Source organism: Tamandua tetradactyla, chromosome 13 (assembly GCF_023851605.1).
Source record: "Tamandua tetradactyla isolate mTamTet1 chromosome 13, mTamTet1.pri, whole genome shotgun sequence".
NCBI lineage: Eukaryota > Metazoa > Chordata > Mammalia > Pilosa > Myrmecophagidae > Tamandua > Tamandua tetradactyla.
This window is the reverse complement of record NC_135339.1, coordinates 53,034,460-53,051,625: the sequence shown is the minus strand read 5'-3', so window position 1 is coordinate 53,051,625 and position 17,166 is coordinate 53,034,460. Positions and strand designations below refer to the sequence as shown.

The 17,166-nt window shown below is 35.9% G+C and overlaps 1 protein-coding gene and 1 pseudogene across 15 annotated transcripts in view; one reads left to right on the top strand and one right to left on the bottom strand.

The window, feature by feature from the left end:
• The window catches only part of CPEB3 (cytoplasmic polyadenylation element binding protein 3), a 304,384-nt gene that overhangs the window by 139,352 nt on the left and 147,866 nt on the right, over positions 1-17,166 (bottom strand). For 10 of the 15 annotated variants that reach the window (XM_077125448.1, XM_077125449.1, XM_077125436.1 and 7 more), the window contains one exon: positions 2,947-2,970. The exons of the other annotated variants lie outside the window; for them this stretch is intronic. In XM_077125448.1, coding sequence (XP_076981563.1) covers positions 2,947-2,970 — 24 coding nt within the window. The remainder of the gene's footprint in view (positions 1-2,946; positions 2,971-17,166) is intronic. 15 annotated transcript variants of the gene reach the window in all.
• On the top strand, positions 14,330-16,147 carry LOC143654547 (chondroitin sulfate synthase 1 pseudogene; annotated as a pseudogene).

The following is a 17,166-nucleotide window of genomic DNA, read 5'->3' as shown; positions in this document are numbered from 1 at the left end:
CAAGGCTTTAACTACTGATAAAAGGATAGGCTTTAGATAAGTTAATTAGAGGGGGAAGAGTGGATAATACTTGTAAAGGCCACATACTTGGAAAGCAGTGGGATTGGTAAGGGCAAACAGAAGGTATTGTAAGAGGTAGATGAGGCTTATGAAACAGAGAGGGGGCCAAATCATTGGGACCCTGAAAATGAGGGTGACATGGACAAAGTGGCATTTCAGAAAGGTGAAACAGTAGAAATGGAAAGGAAGGAAGAAGCCTAAGAAACTAGAGGGGAAATATTGACAAGATCTAATGACTGACTAGTATCTAGGAAGAAGAGAGGCCAGTCCTTGCTCTCTAGCCTAAGACTGCGTCTATTTTTCATTTAAAATGGTACAGTGCCTATTCCTTTCTGACAGTGATCATTTCTCTAGTAGCATGAGAAAAAGGTACGGTATAAATGCTTTCTAAAACATTATTTTCCATATTTAATTTTTTTAATTTCAGAATAAGAATGATAAAACTCTTTAATGGTATTTTCATGGTGGGAAAAAACTCCACAAATACTTTTTCTCAGCATGATGAAAAACAAAACTACCCATAAGATTCTACCATGATAAAATAGTTCAATGATAACTCAAATATACATTAGGTTCTGCCAATATACATTCATTCAACAAATATCTACTGAGAATTAATAATAAAGTACTATGACTTTAATATCATTATTTTTTCTTTAGGACTCAAATACAAAGTTAGAGACAGCCTGATGAATGGCAAATATTACCAAATAAGCATCCAAAAGACACTGATTCCAGTCTTGACTCTGACTTTAATTTGAAGTCACACAGCAAGTAAATCAATTTCTCCTAACCTCTGCAAACAGAAACCATAGCAACTTACATTTGTGTAACGCTTTTAGTTTACTTGGATAGTTGTGTTTTTTTTTACTAGAACTTCACTGCAACTGTGAAGTTGGACAAGATTGATTTTATTACCTTATAATTTACAAATGATGACACCAGACCTAAGGAATAAGGTAGCAATAATGATCTAGGCATTTAACACTAAATCCCATATTCTTTCCACTACATTAGGCTTACCCTATCTACTTCATAAAATTATTAGAACAAATTATAGATATGAAAATGCTCTTAAAAAGTTAAAAGCATTATATAGGTGAAAGTTATTTTATTTGGGTATGACCAGCAGAAAATCCAGGTTGCAGGGGGTCTGAAGCCTATACATTTGGGGGTTCCATTTAAGACAAGAATACAAATATTATCTAAAGAGCTTGGAATGGACCCATGCAAATGAGGGCCCAGGAAACTTAAGCTTCAATCAGGGTAAATCTACCTCTGGATGTGCAACAAAAAAATTCACCAGCCAACCTAGTAAGATCAAGAATTGCCTCCCACCGAGGAGATACTTGCCTAGGACTTTTTGTTGCTCAGATGTGGCCTCTTGCTCTCTAAGCCCAATACAAGTGAAACCACTGCCGTCCCTGCTACATCGGACATGACATCCAGAGGTGAAAGTCTTCCTGGTGGCATGGGAGATGACTCCCAGGGATAAGCCTGGCCCTTATACCATGGGATCAACAATGCCATTCTGACCAAAAGGGGGAAAAGAAGTATAACAAATAAGGTATCAGTGGCCGAGAGAGTTCAAAAAGAGTCCAGAGGCTACACTGGAGGTCGCTCTTACGCACGCTTCAGTTAGACATTGCTACCTATCATAATGTGCCAAATCCCAACCTAGACCATTCCTGCCAATCCTAAAGAATTCCTAGGGCATTATATAAGATTCTATAAACGTTCCATGCACTAGAGTATCCTTCCAAACCTACAACCTCCAGATGGGTCCCTGGACTAGACAGGTCCTGAAATGCAGAGGGGCTAGTCTTTCTAGAACATCAACTAGTTCCATCTCCCTATTCCATATTATCAACAACCCCTTCCAACATGAAAAGGTTAGAATAGGCATAGCACAGATAGCACTAAAGAGTGGGAGAAAGGGCAATGCAAGGATAGCTCCATTGTAGAATTCTCAGCTGTCAAGTGGGAGATCCAGGTTCGATTCCCAGAGCCTGCCCGTGCCAAAAAAAAAAAAAAGAGTTGGAGAAACATCAAAGGTGATGTGGAATTATACATAGAAGGTCGGGTTTAACAAATCAAATGAGTATGAGTGCTGAATCACTATCCGGATATTTCTTCTAGCTTCTAGTACCTTAGAGCAGCTAGAAATAAAAACCTAAAAGTGTGTAACTGTAACCCATACCAAACTCTGAAATCTGTTCTACAACTAATTTTTGCAATATACTTTGAAATTTATTGCTTTTATGTATACATGTTATTTAAAGAGAAGGAGTAAACAGAGAAGATAGGATTTAATAAATGAGTTTGACTACTGAACCATTATACTGATATTTCTGTTGGTCTCCAGTGTCTTGGAGCAGCTAGAAGAAAAAATGAAAAATTGTGGAACTGTTACCATACCAAACTTTAAAATCTGTTCTATAACTACTTTAAAATGTACATGGAAATTTATTGCTTTTTTGTATATATGCTATATTTCACAGTTAAAATAAACGCTAAAAATTTAAAGATAGAAAAAAAAATAACTGCCCTCCCAAATCTGTGACTTCTAAGTAGTGTGAAAAGAACAACATGGATATAGGGCAGAAAAATATGTATGCTTGGCCTTTTATTTCCTCAAGTTCACTCACAATAAACTATATATCAAAAATAGGCTTTGCCATATTTTTATTAGGATTACAAGAACAAATTGTCATCTAACAACAAAAAGTAATTATGTGAAAAGTGATAAGGGAATTATTTCTTCAAAATAGCTAGAACATCACACCATTCAATAGTTATTTTTTTACACACACACGCATATAAACACACATGCACTCATATTTACTCACAATTTGGCAAGCAAAGATCTCATTAAAATTTTTTTACCTCTTCTCCGCCCATAGCTCCTGGCTGCATGTAAACACAGAAGAAAACCATGGATATATGTATCAAACTGATGAATTTAAAAGTAAAAAGATATTCACACAAACCTTTTCTAAATATTCTCAGAATTAATTAATCTGAAGGTAATGTTCAAGTTGACTACAGATACATTGTATTTTAAAAAACTTTATGAACTACAAATTAAAACACAAAGAAAATTTCATTTGGATGTGGGAGCCACTAGAATAGATATAATGGGTACCTAACTTTCAAGAATATTGTAAGGATTTATATAGGGCCTATTATCTACATGAGATAGTAAATAGAGTCATTTTAAAAATTTTTTCCTGATTTATAAATCTTCATTGTATTTTATATTACCAACAGACCACTTTTAAAGAAAAAAACCATTCGTTCTAAATAACTAAAAACTAGAAAGTGTGGTGGTCATTTTGAGTTTCTTAACACTCACACATATAAACACTTCATAAATAGAGCCCCTGAGAAATAGAAATTTCACATGTAACTAGCTCTTGCTTTATGGAATGTGTTATCTGTAAAAGTTTCAGTAAAATTTCTCTGACTCCATCAACTTTCCATATAACACCACAGATAGGGGTAAAATATTATCCTTTTCATCTAGAAAGTAAGCTGAAAAAGGAGAAAAGGATTAAGATAGCAGGTCCATTGTAAGCCATCATGAATATAGGGCTTTGGATGACTCCCAGGGATGAACCTGGCCCTGGGACCATGGGATCAACAATTCCATACTGACCAAAAGGGGGAAAAAGAAGTGTAACAAATAAGGTATCAGTGGCTGAGAGATCAAATAGAGTCAAGAGGCTACTCTGGAGGTCACTCTTATACAAGCTTCAGTTAGACATTGCTACCCTATCATAATTTGCCAAACCCCAACCAAAACCATTTCTGCCAATCCTAAAGAATACCTAGGGCATTATATAAGACTCTACAAAGGTATTTTTTGTGTGTAAACTAGGTATTAAAATCCTAATAAGAATAAACTTGAAATATGTCATTGGTAACAGAGTTCAGCAGGAGTTAGAAACAGGGTAAGACAATGGGTAATTGAAGCTGAAGGGATACAGACTGTGCAACAGGACTAGATACAAAAACTCAAAAATGGACAGCACAATAATACCTAATTGTAAAGTAATCATGTTAAAACACTGAATGAAGCTGCATCTGAGCTATAGGTTTTTGTTTTGTTTTGTGTTGTTTTGTTTTGATTTTACTATTATTACTTTTATTTTTTTCTCTATATTAACATTCTATATCTTTTTCGGTTATGTTGCTAGTTCTTCTAAACCAATGCAAATGTACTAAGAAATGATGATCATACATCTATGTGATGATGTTAAGAATTAATGATTGCATGTGTAGAATGGTATGATCTCTAAATGTTGGGTTAATTTCTTTTTTTCCGTTAATTAAAAAAAAAAAAAAAGAGAAGGGATAATTGGAGATGAAGGGATACAGACTGTACAACGGGACTGGATATAAAAACTCAGAAATGGACAGCACAATACTATCCAATTGTAATGCAATTATGTTAAAACACTGAATGAAGCTGCATGTGAGGTATAGGTTTTTTGTTTTTGTTTTTTTTGTTTTTTTTTCTTTCTATTATTGTTTTAATTCTTATTCTGTTGTCTTTTTATTTCTTTTTCTAAATCGATGCAAATGTACTAAGAAATGATGAATATGCAACTATGTGATGTTATTAAGAATTACTGATTGTACATGTAGATTGGAATGATTTCTAATTGTTTTGTTAATTCTTTTTTTAATTAATAAAAAAAAAAAATTCTAAGGAACTTGGAGAAAAAAATACAAAATTATTAAACTTTACCATCAGGAAATCCCCTGATAAGGTATCAAACATTAGGGACACCCAAATCAATAGGCCAAGCCCTTGATCTTAAGGCTTACTCTCATGAAGCTTATGTGGGTAGCAGAAAAGCTTAGCCTACCTATAGGTATGCCTAAGACTTACTTCTGGAGGACCTCTTTTGTTGCTCAGATGTGGCCTCACTTCCTCTAAGCTCAACTCTGTAAGTGAAATCATTGCCTCCCTGCTACACGGGGCCTGGCATCCAGGGCTGAAACTCTCCCTGGTGGCATGGGAGATGACTCCCAGGGATGAGTCTGGCCCTGGCACTGTGGGATCAACAATGCCATCCTTACCAAAAGGGGGAAAAGAAGTGTAACTAATAAAGCTGAGACGGTTCAAATAGAGTCAAGAGGCTAGTCTGCAGGTGACTTTTTTGCAAGCTTCAGTTAGACATTGCTACCTATCATAACTTGCCAACCCCCAACCAAAACCTTTTCAGCCAATCCTAAAGAACATCTAGGGCAATACATAAGATTCTACAAAGCCTTCAGGCACTAGGGTAACTTTCCAGAGACCTACAACCTCCAGATGGGTCCCTGGACCAGATAAGTCCTGAAACCTAGAGGGCACAGCCTCCCCAGAACATCAGCCAGTTACATCTCCCTACCCCATATTATTGTTAGCCCCTTCCAACATGAAGAAGCTAGAATGGCTATAGCCCAAATAGCCCTAAAGAGTGGGACAGAAAGATCAAAGGTGATGGTGAAGTTATACAGAGAAAGTAAGGTTCAACAAATGAATATAACTGCTGAATCATTAAACTGATATTTCTATCAGTCTCCAGTATCTTAGAGCAGTTAGAAGTAAAAACCTAAAACTGTGAAACTGTAATTCATACCAAACTCTGAAATCTGTTCTACAACTAATTGTTGCAATGTGCTTTGAAATTTATTGTTTGTATATGTTATTTTTCACGAAAAATTTTTAAAAATTCAATTGTGATGACACACTAAGCTATATGATGAAAAAAGGCGGAATGAAAGTCAGATGAAGAGAGAAGCCAGAAGAGCCACCATGTACATTGCCATATGACAGAAAAGCCAAGAACCAAGGATTATCAGCAGCCAGTCCCAGAATGCCACAGTCTTTGGGAAGAAAGTACTGCCTTGGTGTCATCTTGATTTTGTACTTTGCCTAGCCACAAAACCATGAGCCAATAAATTACCATTGTCTAAGCAAATCTGTTGTATGAAATTTGTTTTAGCAATTGGGAAACTAAAACCACACCCAACAACTTTATGATGTTAATTATTCTTATCAGCCTCTTCCTACAGATAAGGAACATGAAACACAGAAAGGTAAAGTGTATTGCCCCAAATCACACAACTAGAAAGTAGCAGACTGTGAATATGAATCCAAGCAGTTTGGCTCCAGATTCCACACATTTTTTTTTTTATTTAGAAAAATCTTCACACACATACTTTCTATACATGGTGTACAATCAATGGCTCACAATATTATCACACAGTTGTGTGAATTCATCACCATGATCATTTTTTTAGAACATCTGCATTACTCCAGAAAAACAAAGAAAGAAAAAAGAAAAAACTCATACATACCATACACCTTTCCCCTCCTTCTCACTGACCACTAGTGTTTCCATCTACCCAATTTATTTTACCCTTTTTCCCTCCTATTATAAATTTATTTATTTATATCCATATCTTTACTCATCTGTGCATACCCTGGATATAAGGAGCATCAGATACAAGGGTCTCACAATCACACAGTCACATTGTAAATGTCATATCTTTATACAATTGTCTTCAAGAATCTAGGCTACTAGAACACAGCTCAACAGTTTCAGGTACTTTCCTCTAGTCACTCACATATATACCATAAATTAAAAAGGGATATCTATAATGCGTAAGAATAACCTCCAGGATAACCTCTCGACTCTGTATGAAATCTCTCAGTCACTGAAACTTTATTTTGTCTCATTTCTCTCTTCCCCCTTTTGATCAAGAAGGCTTTCTCGATCTCTTGATCCCAGGTTCTGGTTTATCCAGGCTTTCTGTCTCATGTTGCCAGGGAGATTTATAACCCTGGGAGCAATGTCCATGTAGGAGGGAAGGCAGTGAGTTTACATGAGTTGGCTTAGAGAGAGAAGCCACATCTGAGCAACAAAAGAGGTTTTCTGAGGGTGACTCTTAGGCCTGATTTAAAATAGGCACAGCCTATCCTTTGCAGGAATAAATTTCACTGGGGCAAACCCCAAGATTGATATGGTTGTCCCCACTGCTTGCAAGAAAATCAGAAATTCTTCAAGTGGGGAAACTGAACACCTTCCACTTCTCCCCATTCCTCCAAGGGGACCCTGCAAATATTTCTTTATTCACTGCCCAAATTGCTCTGGGATTTATTGTGGCATCGCACTAACGTGGTGGACAAAGCAACAAAATCTCTTGCCCTATTCAAATTCCATGTAGTTATGGTATTCAACTAAACTGAGCAGAAAAGTTAAATTAGCAAATGCGTAGAGTTCACACTTTTAACCACCTCACTTTACATTTTTATCTAAATTCCTAGAGGGCAAGGTCCATAATTTTGTACTCCTTTTACTGACTTCTTAAGCAGTTGGCAGAATGCTTTGTACAAAGCTGGTACTCAACAAATGTGGTTCATTAGTTGAGTGGTAGTAAGGAAGGGAATAAATAATACATGGCTTGCTGGCCTTTGGAATGTAGGCCAACCCCATTGGTACTTTAAAATTTTGTCAAGTTGCTCACATGAGGGCTATTTACAAACAGTCTAATTAGAGTTACACGGACACCAACAAGAGTATTTTCCCCTCGGAATAACTGTCTTTTAAACAAGGAAGAATGCTGAATTCATAAACTTACATAAGCCAGTACAAAATTATTCCATTTAGGGAAAAAAAGAAATTAATGTGACTAATTCCATCTGTATAATATACTAATTATGCTACCATAGATTTATGTAGGATATAACAAGATGTGAAACTCCTTTCAAGTCCTATCTATGCCCTCCAAGAACTTTAATCCTTGCTTTTCAATTATCACCATCATTAAAGATGACATTTTTTCACTGTTCCATATATATTAAACAATTTAGACCTCGTAAAAACTTGCATCCAATTTTTAGAAGTTAGAGTAGTAGATACCTTCATCCATGGGTAGTAACTGCAAGGGTGCCTAAGGGGCTTTGGGGCGTAATGTTTTGGTCTTGATCTGGGTACTAGACACATGAGTATATTCAATTTGTGATAATGTATTAACCTATATATTTGATTTGTACATTTTTGTATGCATATTATGCTTCAATAAAAAGTTTAAATAAAATTTAAAATTATGAATATTTTAGATTGGTTCACTGGGATAAAAGTTTATAAAATTAATGCAAGAAATAAAAAGGCTAACATTTTTTAGAGCTTTTAGACAGTAAATCTGAATAATAAAAAATAGAAAAAATATTAAAGACATATATTTTCAACCCACCAGAATAAATATGAAAAGTACATGCATTTTACCGTGGGTCAATAAGAGCGAGGGGTAAGTAGTAGGGGATGTATAAGTTCTTTTTCCTTCTTTTTATTTCTTTTTTTGGTGTGATGCAAATCTTCTAAAAATGATCATGATGAAGAATACACAGCTATGTGATGATATTGTGAGCCACTGATTGTACAATATTTTTGGACTGTGTGTGGATATTTCTCAAAAAAAATTTTTTTTAAGTACATGTATACATGTATTTGGAGTGTGACATGCAAGACTTATTCTAAAAATAAATTTACACAGTCAGTGACTAGTATATTGCGAATGGCACTCTCCTGTCGATGATGTGGCACTTTGCTATCCATATGGACAACACTATTACATGGATAATGTTAGTCCTTATGACTTAGCCTACATTTATTTTAAATGCCTCATCTCTTATACATGTGATACACTAAGGGCATGTTATGATCTGGTTTTAAAACATAAACTAATTCTACTACATGGATTCATCCAGATTTGCTAAAGTGTATGAAGAGAAATTTTTCTTTAAGCAAAGTAATATACATAGATCCCACCACAGAGGCTTAAAAAAAAGAAGGAGGGAGTAGGCCTTTATCTACAAAACCTAGAGAAAGGGTGGTCACAGCCAAAATGCAAAGAAAAACAGTGGTTAATTCTTGACTCTTAATCCTCTAAGAGCTCAGGCCCAATGATTTGAAGGTCAGTTAGGGAAATTAAGGTTAATTTTGACTATATGCAATTTCAACTGATTCTAGAACCTCTCCCAGAAATTGTGAAACCACACCCCTACATACATAAACTGCAACTCTACTGTGGATCAAAGTAGCATGCACTATTTTAGGAATTTAAGCAGAGCCCCTGGGATGCTGGGCCTAATGAAAAAAGACGAACACTATCCAAACCTTATGACTTTGTAACATTTTACTAACTGGTATGGGAATGTTTGTCAAAACCGATATAACCGGTTTTGAAAATCAACTGTAAGGACAAACTGTTATTTAATCACTTGCCTTGTAATAAAATCAATTTCTTAAAAATATCTTGTAAACTTAGTTTCTGAATTACCATTTCAGTATGTGAAATTGAATTATTTTTGACCATCTAGTGTTCACATTCTGCTTTCATCTGAATATTAGATGGTAGACAATAATTTGAGCCTAGTGATTCTCATACCAGGCAAATTATGATTAAGACAATTAATTTCTCCATAAATAACATGAATGTAGCAGATAATAATGATGCTTGAAGGGATAGTATACATTTTCATCTACTACATTCACATAAAGTATTGGATCTTTTAAAACCTCTTCTTCCTTCTCTCTCACTCATTTTTTTCAAAAAAGTCTTCTTTCCATTCCTTCTGAAAGCCTAAAAAGTAGCACTAATAATTGACAAGCATAGTACCAGTATTACTGAGAAACTTTATAAAGGTGAAAGGATACAATACAGTAAAATAATATAAAATCTACTGATAATTTATCATGCTTCAGGCACTATATTCTAAGTGCTTTCCATGCACCACTTTTACAAGGGAGACACTATTATTACTCTTTTCCAGATGAGCGAACCCAAGCCCAGAAAGGATAACTGGCACAAGTTGATACAGCTACTAAGGAGCAGAGCTGGGATTTGGAATCCAGATTCAATCTGGCTCTGAGGCATTTACTCTTTTTTTTTAAGTTGAGGAAAGATTTACATTCAATAAAATATACTCATCTTACATATACAGTCTGACCAAGTACCGTAATTATATACCATCATGTATCTACTTTACCATCATAAACAAGATATAAAACAATTCATCACCCTAAAAAATTTCCTCGTGTCCTTTTGTAATTGATTCCCATCCTTCATTCTAGCACCCTGGCAACTATTAATCTCCTTTCTGTAATGTAGTTTTGCTTGCCTTCTCTAAAATTTCATATTAATTTCTTTTACTTGGCATAATATTTTTGAGATTCACTCATATTATTGCATGTACTAATTTTTTTTTTATTGCTAAGCAGTATTCCATAGTATGAATATACTACAATTTATCCATTCTTCAGTTAATGGACATTTGAAAAACTCTCATTCCTAAACACTAAGGTCGAAGAACCAGTACTTCAAATTGATAAAGTCCTTGCAAGTACCCAAAAATTCCCTTCAGAATTTCCATAGAACCCTGTAATTCTCTAAATAAATATTTGCTTTTAAACAGTACATCCCAAGATTAATAAAAAAAGAATTCTCAACCAAATTTTCTTTTCATTTTGCTTCATTATTACTACCAAAGCACTATTGTTTTCTACTGATCTTACACTTACAGCTATTACTTTATAAATTAAATAAGTATTTTTGCAGATTGGTCAGGAAATCTAATTGTCATTAATAACATATAAAACTGTATCCTGCATTCCAAACAACTTTTGTAACATTCTAGATAAGTTAAAAGTATAAAGAGGTTCATTTCAGTCATTTTACCCCATCTCAGTGGCTTTTTGTAAACTTTTTCTAAGCAGTAAAGCACTCTCCTCTCTCCCAACTATTAACCCCAAAAAAGGAAATGTATTAAATCAGAGCTGTTCAGGTCAAAGCAAGGCAGGGACCCAGAGCCACATCTACCAGGTATCCTTCCCACACAGTGGCCCTTAAAGGACCCCCTTGAATGCAGGGGTTCCATAGAACAACTGGAAAACCAAAGTTCTATACTCCATGGTAAGACCAATCTTATTCATTAGAAACTTCTTTCTTACACTTGCATCCCTGATATCTTATGTCACAGACCCAATTTTAATCCCTCTTTCATTTAGGGACCATTACTTTATTTCTTTTTGTTTTTGTTTTCCTACAATGAAAATATATTACTACTCTTAATAAGAAATAATTTCCACATCACATACAATTCTGAACTTTACATTTTTCAGATACATTTAATCTACCAGTAAGACAACAATGGTCTGTCCAAACTTCTCATGAAAGCATCCAAGGCCCTTCATATCTGGTGTCTACCCCACTTTTAGTGCCTCATTCTCACCATTCCACACATCATACTCATAACATTACAGTCACGCCAAGCCAACCCACTCTTCCCAATAGTATCATTGTAATACAGGCACCTATCTGGTCAATACGAAACTCTAGATACCCATGTCTTAATATCTATTCTCCTTTGCTTCCTAAGAAACACTAGCCAGCCCCTAGCCAGCCCCTAGTCCATTTTCATCCACTATTATCTTTACCATCTTATCCAAACTGTAAGTTCAAGGCCTCACAGTGCCATGCATACCTAGTATTAAGGTACACATTTTCTTAACTACATTTACCATTTAAGTCACTGATATATATAATCTCTCAACATGTGACAATTTATCAAAGTACTCATTTTAGAACTTCTAGGTTCATTTCTCAAATTTCTCATTAAAATAGTAAAGACCATTGTATTAGTTTGCTAAGCTGCCATAATGCAATACCAGAAATGGAATAGCTTTTAAAAAGGGAATTTAATAAATTACAAGTTTACAGGTCTAGTGCTGAGGAAATGTACAAACTAAGGAATCCAGAGAATGATAGGGCTTGAGAAGGGTGATTGGGAAGGGATATATAGCTGGTGTCTGCTGGTCCTTGTTCCTGATTCCACCGCTTCAAGCTTTTGATGCCAGTGGTTTCCTCTCTAAGCATCTGTGGCCATTCACTCAGCTGCTCTGGGACAAAACTCTGGATTTCATCTCTTAGTTTAGCATCTGCTGGGGCTTCAAACGTCTACATCTACTCTGCTCTGTGGGCTCTAAACTTGCTCCAAAATGTTTCCTCTTTTTAAAGGGCTCCAATAAACTAAACAAGATCCTCTGTAATGGATGGAGTCACATCTCCATCCAAACAAAAGGTCACACCTACTATGGCATGCCACAACACAGATGATCTGTGGAGATAATCTAATCAAAAGTTTCTGACCTAAGATATTTAATTAGGATTAAAAGAAATGGCTCCCCCTATAAGATTGGATCAGGATTAAAATGTGGCTTTTCTGGGGTACATAAACATTCAAACTGATACACTCATTTAAAAATGTTTATGTCTTACGATATTTCTTTGGAAACAAACCTAGATAAAGAATCCCTCTGTATTATACTACCATCACATATTGAAAATAATTCTGGAGAAAGTAGGAGTCTGTATCCACTTATATCAGATGATGTCTATGCACCCTCACACCTATGGCCTGATAGCATTCCACTGAGAGTAATTACCACTTTACTTTTAGTTCATCAGTACATTGCTAAATGACACAATAACTGACCAAAAAAAAAAAAAAAGAAAACAAAAGAAAACCACCCTGAGAATTCTAATAACACCCTAGAGTATTTTTATATTGACTGGTCTGACCAAATCAGGTTTGAAGTTGCCTATTAAGTAGGAATGTGCCCAATATCTGTCATGCGTTCCAAATAAACCATCTCCTCTGAATCACTATGCCAAAATCTCACAACATCTTTCAAACACTGCACAAATACTCAATTTCTAGACTGATTAGATGGTAATTACTTGCTAATTCTGAATTTTGAACCCCAAAATAATGTAGAGAAGTACATAGTGAGAAGAGAGGATAACAGAATGGATGCTGGTATGTATATGAACCAAAAGAACCAAAAGACAGTAACCCCATCTTAGGCCAGGCCCCTTGGTCAACTGACATATTGGTCAATTCTCCTTGTCTCCACTGTATCAACAAAGCCCTCTCATGGGGGAAGAAGGGTTTATTTATGGAAGAAAGTTATGGAGAGAAATTAGCCTTCTATTTTGCAAGCCAGGTTGGTCTGGGAAATGCACTGCAATAAGGATGAAATGAAGAACATCATTCTCAACTTTTCTAAGTATCTCAATAAGAGAAGAAATAAACCATAGAACACTTAATTTGTGACAAATTAGAATACCCTTTGAAGTCTCTTACTTTATTTTAAAAACTGCATTTCAATTTCACACTGTACTCCATCATATAACCATGTTTTGTCTGAATAAGTGAATAATCCTAGATAAAACCGGCATTCCAAAATGTGGGTTTTGATCATGTGCTGGCAAATCATTGCAAGCATTACAAGTACACAGATCCGTGAAAGCACTTTGTAAACTATTAATTGCTAGATCCATGTATGTTATTACCATCTTCCAAAGGAAGAGATGTATGTGCCATTAGAATGAAGGACATTTCAGGCAACTTTTGAGGGGGTGAGGAGCAGGGGGAGAGGTTGGTTTGTAGAGTTCAAACAAGTTTTGCAGGAGGGATCCAAAGTGGATTAGATGTTCTCTAAGGGTGTTACACTGTGCTTTTTGTAGTCTTGCTGAGTTATTGCTCTCTTTTTTCCTTCTTCCTGTTCTCCTTTCCTCTCTCCCTTCTACCCTGTCTTCCAATATTAAGTGCCTCTCAATGGGCTAGGCATTGTGCTTGAAACAAGAAAACAGTTGTAAATAAAAGCTAATCACTGCTGTCTTGAAGCACAGAATTTAAAAAAGAAACACCTACATTAAATAGTTAACTAAAAGTGCAATGAGAACTATAAACAGGGAGTCCACACTCTACTGCCTATACAAAGCACATATCACCTTTTATAGAAATAAAATGGTATTTTTTATCCTGAAAGTCAAACTCAACAGATATTTTACTTGACTTCAGAATTTTTCTATGTTCAGAATAAATCATTTTTATTGAATTTCACAACATTTCCCATGTGTGTAAATAAATAATTTTATACAGAAAAATAAACATTTAAGTCTTTAACCTGTTCAGGTTTTATTCTAGGACTCTTCAATTTATCAATATTTTAGAAACTTTAGTAAGGAAAAGTGAGGGCAAACGAGCATGTCTCTCTGTCAGAGAGGGAGTGCATTTCAGATTTCATTTTCATCTTGGAATAGAACTCTAAATACAACCTGAAAGATCTCAGAGAAGGAAAGACATAAACACTTTGAACTTAAATAAAAATGAATCTTGTTACATTACAAAGCTACTATCTTAAAAATGCGGAAACTGGCACTGGAGCCTGTCAAGAACTCCTGCATGAGGAGGCCCAGTATGATCAGGAGCAGGGAGGTGCTTTGGAGGATGTGCCATACTTTGGAAAATGTCTCCAAAAGATATACACAGCCCACGAGAATATGGAGGTTGGAAGATGAGTCTGGAGGTTTTCAAGTGTGCAGTGTGTCTGGTATAATGAGATGCAGAGGCTTTTTTTAATCAGAATTATGAACAGAACAAAAAAGGTTACATCAGAGATCGTCATAACAGTAAAATTCATGAAGTCATCATATTATACCCCAACAAAAACCTGCCCCACAAGTACCAATTTCCCAGCTATATGCTTGGTTGCAGAATGGCTGAAAATGGCTTAATAGTCGCACAATACAACTCCATGGAGAAATTGTCCAGATGAGCAAATATGGTAACACCAAGATAGATATAGACAGACGATCTACAGCTGGGAGTTTCTCCTTCTTTTATGAAGTTTCAACCCCACCAACGAGAGGAGATTTTGGAATAGGAGTTTCTTCCTCAAAAATATCTGTATTCACCTGTGGATGGACAGCCTCCTCCAAGAGGGATGGACTCCACCCCAAGAGAGAAGCCTTGGATGATGACATCTGTGTAGGTCATGGAGAAGATCATTGCCAAGGCCAGAGGGCACATCATTGACTTAAAGGAGATATAGTACAGCTACTGTTGCATTAACCCCACACATGGGGCTGAATACATTGTAGACCTGCTGCTCCTCTATAAAAAGCACAAAGTCAAGAAGATGAGGGTTTCATGAGGAAGCATGTACCTCTACAACAGAACTTCAGCAAGATCCACTATGTAGAGCATGAGGAACTGGATGCCAAGGAACTGGTAAACAAAATTAACCGAGAATCTAGATCCTTATCCTTTCTCTCAAATTCCCTGAAGAAGTTTATTTCATGTCAGCTCCCTAGATCAAAAAATGAGCACAAAGCACTGAAAGAAAAAACGATAAATATATTGATTCCTTTGTCTGGATATTTTGATATATTTGTGAGGGTCATAGGAAACTTTTGAAAAGATATGTCTTATTCCAAATCAGAATGTCAAGCTTGTTTTTCTGCTTTTCAGTGCTGACTCCAACCCTGACAAGGCAAAGTAAATTGAACTAATGAGAGATTACTGCACTGAGTATCCTAAGGCTGACATATAGATTTCGCCTATGTCCAGAGAATTTTACAGAGTGCTAGCTCTTGAAGTAGGATCTTCCCAGTTTAATAATGAATCCTTACTCTTCTTCTCTGATGCTGACCTCGTGTTTACTACAGAATTCCTTCAGCGATGTTGAGCAAATATGATTTTGGACCAGCATATATGTTTTTCAATCATCTTTCATCAGTATGATCCAAAGATTGTTTATAGTGGAAAAGTTCCCAGTGACAACCATTTTGCCTTTACTAAAATAAAATAAAATAATATAAAAATGGCTTCTGAAGAAACTATGTGTTTGGCATCACTTATATTTAGAAGGGAGATCTTGTCCAAGTAGGCAGCTTCAATGTTTCCATCCAAGGCTGGGGCTCAAGGATGTAGACCTTTTCAACACAGCTATTTCAGACAGATTTGAAGATGTTAAGAAGCCAAGAAGTAGAAATAATCATGTCTACCATTCTCACTTGTGACCCCAATCTAGACCCCAACCAATCCAAAATGTACTTGGGGTCCAAAGCAGCCACATAAGGGTCCACATGGCAGTTGGCTGAAATTTGGCTAGGAAAAAACTATCCAAGGTACAGTAAAAGTAGCAATAGTAACAGCTCAGTGATGGAGGGTAAAGTGTGATGAATGACTGAAGGGAGGAGCATGAGGGATAGAGAGGTAAAAGCATGAAAGAATCTGAAGAGGCATTTCAAACTTAAAAATATGACCCAGGAGAAGGCAAAGGTGGGAGTGTAGTAGTCATTACAAGGATCCTAGCTTTACTCAGTTTGGGGAAAAGGTGAAGTTTAATGAAATATTTAAAAGCAAGATTGTAGACATTTTCACTTCCATGCCATATTATAAGTATCAAGTTTCTAAGAGACCTTAGATGTTTCAGAAGAAATGTATTGGGAATCAGGCTGCCAAGCTGAGGAGAAAAAATGCATCAAAAACAGTACCTGCTTCTCAGTAGAATACTAACTGTATGTCTTTCAAACTTGGAATAGAATTCCCTAGAGAGGTTGTTAAAATAGAGTGCTGGGCCTCATATTCAAATTCTGATTCGGTAGTTTTGTATGGACCCAAGAATATGCTTTCCTAAGAAGTTCCCCAAGTGATAATGCTGGTCCAGGCACCACAATTTGAGAATAAGTACATAGGTGATTCTAAGAAATATAGAGTTAAAGAGATCAACTAGTCACTGGTCCATTTGTAGAGAAAGCACAGATATGTAGATGGGGAAAATGACCTAAGGTCAGACACATTTAGCAGATGAACTGGAATTCAAACCTAGATCTTCCATTGTCGCTATTGAGAAGAGTATATAGTATAATGTAAGGCTTTATATCCAGACATTAGGGTTTTTGGTACCTAGGTCTGGCATTTCATGTCCATAACCCTGACCAAATCACTCAATTGTACAGTGGAGATAATAAATACTACTTTTTAGAATTGTCACAAGGGATAGAGATAGGGTGCCAGTCATACTGCTTATACAGAGCATGTCCTGTATTTAATGATTTTGTCCTGTATTCTGTTTTTGTCAGGACACCCTAAATGTTCTGTATTCAGCTTTTTTGCAATTCATGACAAAAGTTGGGCACCTAGAGCTCTTTTCCTTCCACAGCAGTTGGTGCTTAAATCCCACTAAAGACAACACT